At 39.4% G+C, this 13,221-nt stretch overlaps 1 protein-coding gene across 2 annotated transcripts in view; it reads right to left on the reverse strand.

Annotated features, from left to right (window-relative positions):
* LOC134347920 (target of Nesh-SH3) overlaps nt 1–13,221 on the reverse strand; it is a 347,223-nt gene that overhangs the window by 284,070 nt on the left and 49,932 nt on the right. For both annotated transcript variants that reach the window (XM_063050550.1, XM_063050549.1), the window contains exon 2: nt 7,336–7,512. In XM_063050550.1, the coding sequence (XP_062906620.1) occupies nt 7,336–7,512 (177 nt within the window). The remainder of the gene's footprint in view (nt 1–7,335; nt 7,513–13,221) is intronic.

A 13,221-nucleotide genomic window follows, 5' to 3' on the forward strand; every position in this document is an offset into this window, starting at 1 on the left:
ACCTTTATGAGAATGAAGAGTATACTGACCAATACTAAACTAGGCGTGACAACCCGCCTCAGAGTACTGAAATGTTATGTTTATCCAGTTATGTTATATGGCTCAGAATGTTGGACAATATCTAGTAACATGAGGAAACGAATTGTAGCAGCAGAGATGTGGCTTTTGAGGAGGATGCAAAGAATATCATGGACGAAACGAATATCTAACGAGGATGTCATGAACAGAGCAAACATAAAAAGAGAAATAATGTATGAGATCTTGAAAAGGCAATGTAACTTCATTGGACATGTGATTAAGAAAGAGGAGTTAGAATGCATGGTAATTATGGGAAAGATTGAAGGGAAGAAAGCAAGAGGAAGACAAAGACAAATGATGATGGAGACAGTAGCCAGAGAACTGGAAATAAATACCAATGAATTGAACCACTTGACCCGAAACAGGAGTGTGTGGGCCATGGCAGCCAAAACTCAAACTGGGCATGGTACCTGATGATGATGATGATGATGATGATGATGGTGATGACAACGTTAATTTGAAGTAAAAGTTTACTTTCTTAAATAGTTACGACTTAAATAATCAAACTTACTGAAACTATCACCTGTATTCTCAATGCATAGGGTATTTTTGTCACCTCCACCATTTATTAATTTTGTCTGTTGATGCTAAAATAATTCAAAGAATGAGCAAGTCCAAAACTAATATGCAATATTAATCTTTGGAAAGCCAAAAAAACTGGGGATGAAATCTGAGAAAAAAAAGAAAAATTGCTGAAAATACTCAGCAGATCAGATAGCATCTGTGGGAAGAAAAACAGTTAGGCTTCATCCTGGAATGTTATCTGCCAGAACACATCCTTTACCCTCTAAAGCAATGTTACTGGAAGAGGCAAGTGCTATTGGTATGATACAAACTGTGTGTTGTTTCCTCAGAATGACCAAATACCTTAAAGCAGGCTAATTAAACTTCAAATTATTTGCTAATAAGCAAAACTAATAGACTGTTAGACTGATGAAGAAAAACAACTACTTTGCATGTTAATTGCTATTTGCCAATAGCTTCAAGATGACTGTTAACACAAGTCCCAGGGGCTGAACAAGATATGCCCCAGGTTACTTTGGTAAGTGAGAGAAGGGATCACTGCACCATTGGAGATGATCTTTGCGTCTTCACTGGCAACAGGACTAGTACCAGAAGACTGGAGGGTGACAATGGAGTCTATATGGGTAGAATTTAAGAATAGGAAGGGTGCAATCACTTTGATAGGATTGCACTACAGACCTCCCCAGGAGCCACTGGGGCACTGAGGAATAGATATGCAGGCAAATTAAGCAATGGTCTAAGAATGTTTGTTGTCATGGGCAATTTTAACCTCCCTAATATAAACTAGGAACATCTCGGTGCAAGAAGTTTAGCTGTGGCAGGATTTGTTAGGTGCATCCAGGAAGGTTCCTTAAATCAATATGCAGATAGTCCAACAAGAGGAGGAGCTGTACTAGACCTGGTATTGAATAATGAGCCTGGTCAGGTGACTGACCTTCTAGTGGGTAAACAGTTAGGGGACAGTGACCACAATTCCTTAAGATTTAAGATGGGTATAGATAAGGATAAGTACCTTGCAGGAGCATATTAAATTGGAGCAGGGCAAATTGCGAGAGCATTACGCAGGAACTAGGGAGAGTTAGTTGGGAACAGCTGTTTTTTGGCAAGTCCACATCCAATATGTGGAGTGTATTTAAAGAACAACTGCACAGAGTACAGAACAGGTACTTCCAGGAAGGACAAGGATGGCAAAGTAAGAGAACCTTTGAGGTCGAGGAAGATGATGAATTTATTCAAGAAGAAAAATGAAAATTATGTAAAGTTTAAGAAGCTAGAATCAAGATTCAAGATTGTTTAATGGAATTTCCAGTACACAAGTGTAAAGGAGAATGAAATAATTGTTACTTCAGCTACCAGGATGATGGTGAAAAACTCCCTTGACAGTTAAAAAGGACAACATTCAACTGCTAGATGTTCCAGGTCGGGTGAGACAGAACTACCACGTCTTCTGCACCATGACGAGTTAATTATACAGCATACTCCACCTCCTCTGCCATTAAAAGACTAAGTTGTCTTGTCTTTATGGTGAATGGTGAAGGATCGAGCTGCAGCGATGCATCTGAAATGGCAGGGTAGAGCCACGTTTCTCTGAAGCAAAGTACACAGCAGTTTCTGATGTCCCTCTGGCACAGTAATCTTGCTCTGAGGTCTTCAATTTTATTTTTCAGAGACTGTACATTCACCAGAAGGCTAGTCAGGAGTGGGTGTCTAAGGCCTCTGCATTTCAACCTTACTTGCAGGCCAGCATTCTTGCCTTACTTCCTTATACTTAAAGGGAAACTACACTGGTGATATGAATCTACAGTCTGGGATCTGTCCATTTTGAGTATTGATACATCTTAAATCAATGTTGCTTATTCAAGTACCCATGGCTGTGACTGTAGATTTCAGCTGTAGTACTTCTGAATGGGAATATCCCTTTGGAGCTGCATGCAACTCCCTCATCAGCACCATTATTTGATAAGGAGGCATACAGGAGCGAGATAGATCAACTGGTTGAGTGATGTCACAACAACATTGCACTCAATGTTAGTAAGACCAAGGAATTAATTGTGGACTTCAGAAAGGGTAAGACGAGGGAACACACACCAGTTCTCATTGAGGGATCAGAAGTGGAAAGGGTGAGCGGTTTCAGGTTCCTGGGTGTCAGCATCTCAGAAGAACTATCCTGGACCCAACATATTGATGCAGTTACAAAGAAGGACAATAGTGGCTATATTTCATTAGGAGTTTGAGAAGAATTGGTATGTCACCAATGACACTCATACATTTCTATAGAGGTACCATGGAGACCTTTTAAAGGCAATGCCTCAAAAAGGCAGCATTCATCAATAAGGACCCCGATAACCCAGGACCTGCCCTTCTCTCATTGCTACCATCGAGGAGGAGGTACAGAAGTTCGAAGACACATACTGAAAGTTTCAGAAATAGCGTCTTCCTCTCCACTATCAGATTTCTGAATGAACAATGAACCCATAAACACTTTTTCTGTATTTTTCCCCTCTCTTTTTAAATTACTTATATTCTATACAGTATTTTATTTATTTATACACACACACACACACACACACACACACACACACACTTTATATATATTTCTTATTGTAATTTATAGTTTTTATTACTATGTATTGCTGCTGCAAAACAACAAATTTCACAATATATGCTGGTGATATTAGTTCAGATTCTAATAAAGTAGTGATAGTTGGGGGTGTGGAGGGGTGGGTTGGTGGAGGGAGGTGTTAATCAACTTACTGCTTGAGGAAAGGATCTGTTTTTGAGTCTATTGGCCCTGGTGTACATGCTACATAGCCTCCCCCTTGATGGGAGTGGGGCAAACCGTCCATGAGCAGGGTGGATGGGATCCTTCACGATGTTACTGGCTCATGAGCCTTTGAGGAGTATAAAGAGGCCAGAAAAGAACTCAAGATCGGAATTAGGAAAGCAAGGAGAAACCATGAAGAGCAAGTAGGATTAAAGAGAAACCCAAGGCATTCTATACATACATCAAGAACAAGAAGATAACTAGGGGGAAGGTATGACAAATCAGGATTAAAGGGGGGAACGTTTGCTTGGAAACAGAGTATGTGAAATGTTGCACCATGCTAGATCAAATGTAAGGAAACAGTACACTGTTAAGGATAAGACTCTTAACTGTGTTGATAAACAGAGGGATCTCGTGGTCCAAGGTTATAACTCCCTGAACGTGGCTGCACAGGTTGATAGGGTGGTTACGAAGCCTTCTTTATCAGTTGAAGCACTGAGTTCCAAAGTCAGGAAGTTATGTTGCAACTTTATAAAACTCTAGTTAGGCTGCATTTTGAGTATTGCCTACAGTTTTGGTCGAAGCTTTGGAAAGGGTGCAGAAGAGGTTTACAGGATGCTACTTGGATTAGAGGGCATGTGCTATCGCAAGAGCTTGGACAAATTTGGGTTATTTTCTCTGGAGTGGCTGAGGGGAGACTTGATAGAGGTTTATAAGATTTTGAGTGGCATAGATAGAGTAGACAGACAGTATCTCTTTCCAGTGATTGAAATGTCTAATACTAAGGGTATGCATTTAAGCTGAAGGGGGTAATTCCAAAGGAGATGTGAGGGACAGATTCTTTTCAAACATAACAAGTGGTGGCTGCCTCTAGTGGTGGTAGAGGGAGATACATTTGAGACTTGTAAGAGATGTTAAGATAGGCACATGAATATGAGAAAAATAGAAGGATATGGACATTGTGTAGGCAGAAGAGATTAAATTAGTTACTAATTTAATTGGTTTGGCACTATATTATGGGCTGAAAGACCTGTTCCTGTGCTGTATTGTTCTATGTTCTAAATGTTATTTGTTTGTTCAAGAAAGGTAACGGGGTAAACCTAGGAATTATAGACCAGTGGTTCTTTCATCAGTGGTGGGCAAACTACCAGAAAGGATTCTTAACAAAAGGACTTACAAGCATTTGGAGGAGCATTGTATGATTAGGAATAGCTTTGTGTAGGGCAGGTCATGCCTCACAAACCTGACTGACTTATTTAAGGAAGTGACAAAACAAATTGACAAAGGTAGAGTGGTGGATGGGGTGTACGTTGATATGGGTAAGGAGTACAACAATCATTGCCGTGGTAGGCTCATTCAACTTGGCAGCATGTAAACAGAATTGGCTTGCCCACAGAAGGCTGGGGGTGGTAGTAGATGGATCATATTCTGCCCAGAGGTCGGTGACTAGCAGTGTTCCATAGGGATCTGTTCTGGAACCTCTGATCATTGTGAGTCATATAAATGACATGGATGAGGAATTGGAAGAGTGGGTTAGTAAGTTTGCAGATGACTTGAAGATCGGTAGTGATGTGGACAGTAGCTGACAAGAGGACGTTGACAAAATGCAGAGCTGGACTGAGAAGTGGCAGATGGAGTTCAATCCAGCAAAATGTGAAGTGATAAACTTAGAAGGTCAAACTTGAAAGTAGAGTATAATGACAAGATACTTAGCAGTGTGGAGGAACAAAGGGGTCTTAAGATCCACATCTATAGATCCTTCAAAGTTGCGGCATGAGTTGATAGGATGGTTAAGAAGGTTGCAAACTCAGTCATGGGCACTAGCCTCCTCAACTTCCAGGACATCTTCAAGGAATGACGCCTCAAAAAGGCTGCATCCATCACGAAGGACCCCCACTACCTAGGGCATTCCTTCTCTCATTGCTTCCATCAGGAAGGAGGTACAGGAGCCTAAAGACACACTCAATAATTCAGGAACAGCTTCTTCCTCTCTGCCGTCACATTTCTGAATGGACATCGATCCCATGAACACTACCTCACTAATAATTTTGCTCTTTTTTGGTACTACTTATTTAACTTTTTAACATGTATATACCCCTTACTGTAATTTACAGTTTTTATAATGTATTTGCAATGTACTGCTGTCACTTAACAACACATTTCATGGTGTATGCCAGCAATATTCTGATTCTGTACAGTGGGTTGGCTTCATTTGTCAGGGGTGGATTGAACTCAAGACCTGCAAGGTAATGTTGTAGCTCATTAAAACTCTGGTCAGACCACACTTGGAGTATAGTGTATCAGTTCTGGTTGCCTCATTACAGGAAGGATGTGGAAGCTTTAGAGAGGGTGCAGAGGAGAGTTATGCTACCTGGATTAGAGATTTGAGCAAACTGGTTCATTTCTATTTGAAGGAGGATGAGAGGCATTGTGATAAAGGTGTACACAATGATAAGAGGCATAGGTTGCATGGACAGCCAGAAATGACTAATATGAGAGAACATACTTCTAAAGTGGCTCCATAAAATATGGGGGAATGTTGGAGGTAATTTTTTTTTTGCACTGAGAGTGGTAAATGCATAGAACGCACTGTCAAAGGTGGTGGTAGAGGAAACTACATTAAGGGCATTTAAGAAGCTCTTTGATTCGCACATGGATGAAAGAACGGGGGGGGTGCTGGCTATCTGGAAAGGAAGGGTAATATTGATCTTGGAGAAGGTTAGGAGTTCAGCACAACATGATGGGATGAAGAGCATGTATTGTGCTCGACTGTTCTACTTTCTGCAAACTAAGGGACCATGTTCAGTTATGCCAAACATATAGGCCAAAGTATGCATTAAACTGAGAAATCTAAGATACTGAAAGTTCAGCTAAGATTGACATCACCGCTACTACTTTCTTTGCATAACTATGAAAGCTACGTTAATCAGCCCCCAGTTATTTGTGAAAACTGCTCCAACACAGGGTGGATGGAGAAACAACTTTTGGTATTCTGCTCTACTCTGAGGAAAGTGTTACTTATCTTTCCATTTTATCAATTATTTATTGAGATTATATAGTTCTATTAAATCATTGATAAATATTTAGTTTTATGATGAGAGAAAAAGTTCATTTTATTTCAGGATTCAAGACAATCATCCTTAACACTTTTTGAAAATGAAGACTGAAGATGTTGCTCACTAATCATGTGGACAAGAAAGGCCTTTCAAAATGGTTCTCAATAGATTTGTTAGCTTTCTTCAGTCTGAGCCAAAAATACTTAATGATAATGCATCATCATAAAAAGTTACCTTCTCAAGCTGGAAGTGTATGGCTTTAGCATTATTTTAATTGACAATGTCTACCTGCCAAATTACAATTTAAAAGAATTATGTAGCCCTTCAAAAACATCATGCAGGACTCCACTCTGGTTTAATTCTTCATGTTTGCAAAATAAAATGCACAATAGCAACATTTCTCTGAAGGATTATAAGAAAACATTAGGCCATTAATTTGCTATCAAAATAACGTAAGACTAACACTTAAGTCCAATTACTGCACAACCTTAGGCAAGAACCATTCTGAAAATCTAAGATGCATGGTTAGCCACCAGCTTCATGAAAATGGCATTTTGCTGTTTCATCTCACCAATGAAAAGCATTAAACCGTGTGGAGTTCCTGTAGTTGAACACTGGAATTGGTCTGAAATGACAGAAGTATTTGTTATTTGTTCTATAGTTAGATCAGGATTAGCTGTAAGACATTCTTCTAACAATATATTAATTTCTGTCATTGACCATGAATGAAGTGTCAAATCCTAATAATGTTTTAACAAATTGTCAGAATGATGCCAAAAGAGAGGAAAATGATGTGATATCATGGGAGACGTGATGAGCACACGTATCTTTTGAATAAAGTCATTGCATTGCTGCACAAAGGGCTATAATTTTCTTTGCTTTGAGCAAAAACATATGGCTTCTGATTCTTACCAACATCGACCTCGATTGGATCCCCATTGCCAGGTAACGTAATGTTCTGCTTGGAGAATCGACCACCGAGTCCAAGAACATAGCCTTGAAGCTTGATGACGGGGCTGGTGCTGAGATACTGCAGAACGATACTGTCATCCTTTGCAGTAATCCTCACTTTTAAGCTTTGTCTTTTAACTGGGGACAAAACAAAAGAAACATGTCAAGTAAGTTCAGACTTTGGAAGAAAAGGTACAAAACCCACTGAGAGGACAAAGAGATGAGTGCAGGCAAGAAAACTACACAAATTAGAAATGATTGAACATATCCATTTTATCTGCAATGCTTGTAAATAGCAATAAAGATAACCTAGCATTCCTCGTCTCATATAAGTGGTAGTCTTTAAATTAACCAAGGCATAGGAAATCCAGAAGGACTCTTTAAATGCTGGTACCATCTAATTCAGGCTGCAAGAGATATATCGTTGGGTGCTTCCCATTATTTAACCTGCTGGAGATTCCAGTCTGGAATTTATAAGTCTATGAAGCATGTGGGCTGAAGAGCTTCCATCTATCATGATTGCTATCTTCTTGTACCTGATTACCAAGAGCTTGGAACTGACATGTACTATGTCCTAAGATAAGAAGGGGTAAAGTTTAAGAGTTTTCCACACAAGATTGGAACCCTAGTTGTATGCCAAGGAGCCCAGCAGGGTCAGCACCTCACCTCACTTGGCCCACTTTAGTGTTCCATTGTTCCGTGGAGACCTTCAGTTCAGGTTGGACCACAAGGTTACCATGAAGACATTCATGACTTCAAGATGCACAGAAAGCTGTCAACAAAGGGAGTTCACCAACCAAATTAACAGCCTGGGACCATGAGTAAAGGAACGGTTCTGCTTTCTTCTTTAATGTGATGAAGAGAATGTTGAGCAGGATGTGTGCAGAGAGAGAAGGGTGCATGAACGTATTAGATCAATGATCTTTTATTGGAACTAAAATATGGAACTCTGTTCCTCCTTCCCCAGATGCTCCTAACCTGGCTGAACATTTCTAGCATAGATCTTGTTTCAATCTGGGTCTCACTCATCCTGACACAATTTGAGTTTGTGAACTTGGAAGGCCACATGAAACAAATACTGTCTTTAATCTGGATCCATCTGAAAACTCAAACTTGGTACCTTAGGTGGACAGGTTAGGAAAATATATACAGGAAAATTGGCATTATATACTGATATTGTGCAGACAGCCAATTGTCCACTGAAATACAGAACTTTCTATTTCATATGTGACCATTAGCAGTCCCATTCCTCTCTGTTCTCCATTAGAAACAAGAGAAATTCATTCCAATAAGAGACTGCTACAGCCGTGATATTAAAGAGCAGTGGTATACTATTGATTTAGAAATGCCAAAAGAAAGAAAGCTTAAAGAATATACATTTCCACAACAGTTATTTTTCATTTATTATCCTTTGGGGATCTGAGCTTTGCTGATAAGACCAGAGTTTATTGCCCATCCCCTAAATACCCTTGAGAAGATAGTACAGTCCTTTGTTCTTTCATGGTGTTGTTGAGTGGGAATTTCTAGAGTTTAGATCCAGTAATGAACAAAAGAAGACAGGAAACGTGGAAGGGTACCCCAAGGTAATGGTGTTCCACGCACCTGTTGCCCTTGTCCTTCTAGGTTTTAGGGTGAAGCAATCTGTGTCTATGCAGGAGAACCTGGAGGATACTTGCAATTGGTCTGAAAAGTGGTTGGTAACTTTCTCACTATGCAAATTCCAAGCATTAAACATGTTCAGTGAGAAATAAGTCAACCACCACCTCTCGATATTCAAAGGCAGTGCAATCTCTTTTTCATTCACTTACTGGCTGTTGACATTTACAATTGCTCTTGTAGGATGTGCTGAACAACTGCTTTAAATACATTGCAGTCCATGTAATGAAAGCACTTGGATTTAGTGGCTTGGAAATTCTACCACCATGAAAGTGGTCTTAGTGTTACCATTAACCAGAACTTTAGTTGAATAAGACACTTAAATACCATGGTTACAAGAATAGATCAGACATTGAATGTTCTCCAGTAAGTAATCCTTTCTTAATCCTAAAAGCCTTTCCATCCATTTCAAGTCATAAATCTGGGATTTGACAGAATCTTCTTTATTTGCCTAAAGGACCTCCATCAACACTCAAGGCACTGCCCAGAACAGAACAGTCTTTTGGTTGTCAGCCTATTCATCACCATGGTAACGGTAAGTATTATTAACAAAATGTATTTCATCAACCATCTGTCTTTGGAATAGAAGGAGATAACCACATTCATTTGCCCCATCTTTGAAATGTGCCTACAACCAATGACCTCACTTTATCTCATGTTCTCGATATTCATTGATATTTATTTACATTTGTATTTGCATAGTTTGGTGTCTTCTGCACTCTGGTTGATCTTTCATTGATCCTATTATATTTACTATTCTATAGATTGGCTGAGTATGCCCACAGGAAAGTGAATCTCAGGGTTGTCTATGAAGAATATATACAGGTACGTACTTCAATAATAAAGTTTAATTTGAACTTTGAACAAATCACCAGCAACTTCCAAACCCAGGACTTCTGAAAACCATGCCAGCCCATAAGGGTCTCAATCTGAAACATTGCCCACCTCTTTGCCTCCACAGATTTTGCTTGACCCACTCCAGCATTTTGTGTGTATTGCTTGGATTTCCAGCATCTGCAGATTTTCTCTTGTTTTTCCCCCCTCACACAGTAATTAATTTCTCCTTGTCTATATCCCATTTCTCTCCCTCCTAAATACTTACAAAGCTTCCCATTGCAGCAGGTTTAAGGTGCTGGGGAATAGGTGCAGAGGAGATGTCAGGGGTAAGTTGTTTTTTTTTACGCAGAGAGTGGTGAGTGCATGGAATAGGCTGCTGGCAACGGTGGTGGAGGCGGATATGATAGGGTCTTTTAAGAGACTTGTAGATAGGTACATGGAACTTAGAAAAATAGAGGGCTATGGGTAAAGCTAGTAATTTCTAAGGTAGGTACATGTTCAGCACAACTATGAGGGCCGAAGGGGCTGTATTGTGCTGCGGGTTTTCTATGTCTCTATGTTTCTATGCTGAAAACAAATTCATTACTTTTCATGTCCAGAATAAATCAAATATTCTACAATTTATTTCCCACTTTCAAGTACCACAGTTGTCAAATTAACAGGGCAGTGGAAAACCCTTTTTCTCTCCTATGAACTGCAGAAATAAAGATGTTGTAAAAGTTTTACTGTGCATCAGAAAATAACAAATGCTATTTACATAAAAATGCCTTGAGTAAACAGCATTTAAAGAACTAAATTATCCTCAAACTTTTTTTCATCTCTGGAATATTAATTTAGTTCAACATCTGAGGTTTCTGTAAAAAAATATACAGTGCCTATGAAAAGTATTCACCCCCATCCCTTTGAAGTTTTCAGGTTTTATTGTTTTACGACATTGAATCGCAGTGGATTTAAATTGGCTTTTTTGACACTGATCAACAGAAAAAGACTTCCGTGTCAAAGTGAAAACAGATCTCTACAAAATGATCTAAATTATTTACAAATAAAAAACCCAAAATATTTGATTACATAAGTGTTCACTCCCTTTAATATAACACACCAAATAAATCTGGTGCAGCCAATTGGTTTTAGGAGTCAGATAATTAGTTAAGTGGAGGTCTGTTTTTGGAGACCTGTGTGCATTCAAAGTGTTTCAATTGACTGTGGTAAAAATACACCTGTATCTGGAAGGTCCAACTGCTGGTGAGTTAGTATCCTGGCAAAAACTACACCATGAAGAGAGAAGAACAATCCAAGCAACTCCACGATGAGGCTACTGAAAAGCGCAAGTCAGGAGGTGGATACAAGAACATTTACAAGTCATTGAATATCCCTTGGAGTACAGTTAAGTCAATCATCAATAAATGGAAAGCACAACTATAAATCTGCCTGGAGCAGGCCACCCTCAAAAACTGAGAGACCGTGCAGAAAGGGGACGAGTGAACAAGGCCACCAAGAGACCTATAACGTCTCTGGAGAAGATACAAGCTTCAGTGGCTGAGATGGGAGAGACTGCGTATACAACAACTGTTGCCCGGGTGCTTCACCAGTTGCAGCTTTATGGGAGAGTGGCAAAGAGAAAGCCACTGTTGAAAAAAAACTCAGATGAAATTTCGGTAAGAGTTTGCCAGAAGGCATGTGGGAGGCTCTGAAGTCAGCTGGAAGAAAGTTCTATGATCTGATGAAACCTAAATTGAGCTTTTTAGCCATCAGGCTAAATGCTATGTTCGGCATAAGCCAAATACAGCACATCATCAAGAACACACCATCCCTACTGTGAAGCACTGTGGTGGCTACATCATGCTGTGGGGATGCTTCACTGCAGCAAGCCCTGGAAGGCTTGTGAAGGTAGAGGGTAAAATGAATGCAGTAAAGTACAGGGAAATCCTGGAGAAAAACCTGATGCTGTCTGCAAGAGAACAGCACTTGGGAGATTTGTTTTCCAACAAGGCAATGACCCCAAGCATAAAGCCAAAGTTACACAAGAATGGCTTAAAAACAACAAAGTTAATGTCCTTGGGTGGCCATGTCAGAGTCCAGATTTCAATCTAATTGAGCATTTGTGGCTGGACTTGAAAAGGGCTGTTCACTCATGATTCCCATGCAATCTGACAGAGCTTAAGCAGTTTTGTAAAGAAAAATGGGGGGGGAAATTGCAGTGTCCAGATGTTCAAAGCTGATAGAGACCTATCCACACAGACTCAAGACTGTAATTGCTGCCAAAGGTACATCTACTAAAAACTGACTTGAAGGAGGTGAATACTTATGCAATCAATTTTTTTGTATTTTATATTTGTAATTAATTTTGATCACTTTGTAGCGATCTGTTTTCACTTTGAGACAGAATAGTCTTTTTTCTGTTAATTAGTGTCAAAAAAGGCAAATTAAATCCACTGTGATTCAATGTTGTACAACAATAAAACATGAAAACTTTGGGGGGGGTAAATGCTTTTTATAGGCAGTGTACTTTGCCATTTTCATCAGTACTGAGGCACGTGCAATCATCTCAAAGACATTTTGATTTCCAAACCCTTTCTGATTCATTTATTAATTCTCTACCACAGAAATTATTAAAAACTCTTCAGCAATATTATTCTCATCCATATCTATCATAACATAATGTTCCTACTATTGCTGGTACTATTATTATTTCTTCAGTCTTGGATATTGTGGAGTTGTGATTGCAGGATGACCAGAAATAGGTCCTCAACATTCTAAGTTATACAATGTTATAAAGGGCAAAGGGGAAGTGGTGTGGGGGGGGGGGCAGGGAATGATATCAAAGTGGTTCTGCGTCCATCATAAGAGATAATGTATAGTGAGGTAGAATCAGTTTGGGTTAAAATCACAGCAGGGTAAAGATGACACAGATGGCAGTAATGTGCAGACCTCCAAAATATGACCTCTCAATAGGGCAGAGTATAAATGAGGGAATCTATAGCATGCGCTATAACTACAATCTATAACTGCGACGGCCACGGGCGATTTTAATTTACACATTTATTGGGCAATACAAACTGGCACCAACATTGCAGAAGAAGAACTTGTGAAGTGCATAGGGGTTTTTTCTTAGAACAGTATGTTACAGAACCTAGCCAGAAACTGGCTAGTTTAACTTTGGTCAAGAGTAATGAGGAAGGATTACTAAGATATCTTGTGGTTAAAGAACGCTTAGGAGGTAATAACATAATATAATCCCATATGCAGTTAGAGGGTGAACACTTAGGACCAAAACCATTGTCTTCAACTTCAATGAGGGCAATTAGGAGTTCTAAATGAGTACTCTATGGAGAATATTTATTTGCACAGTTTTTC

This window comes from Mobula hypostoma, chromosome 6, assembly GCF_963921235.1.
Source record: "Mobula hypostoma chromosome 6, sMobHyp1.1, whole genome shotgun sequence".
Lineage (NCBI taxonomy): Eukaryota > Metazoa > Chordata > Chondrichthyes > Myliobatiformes > Myliobatidae > Mobula > Mobula hypostoma.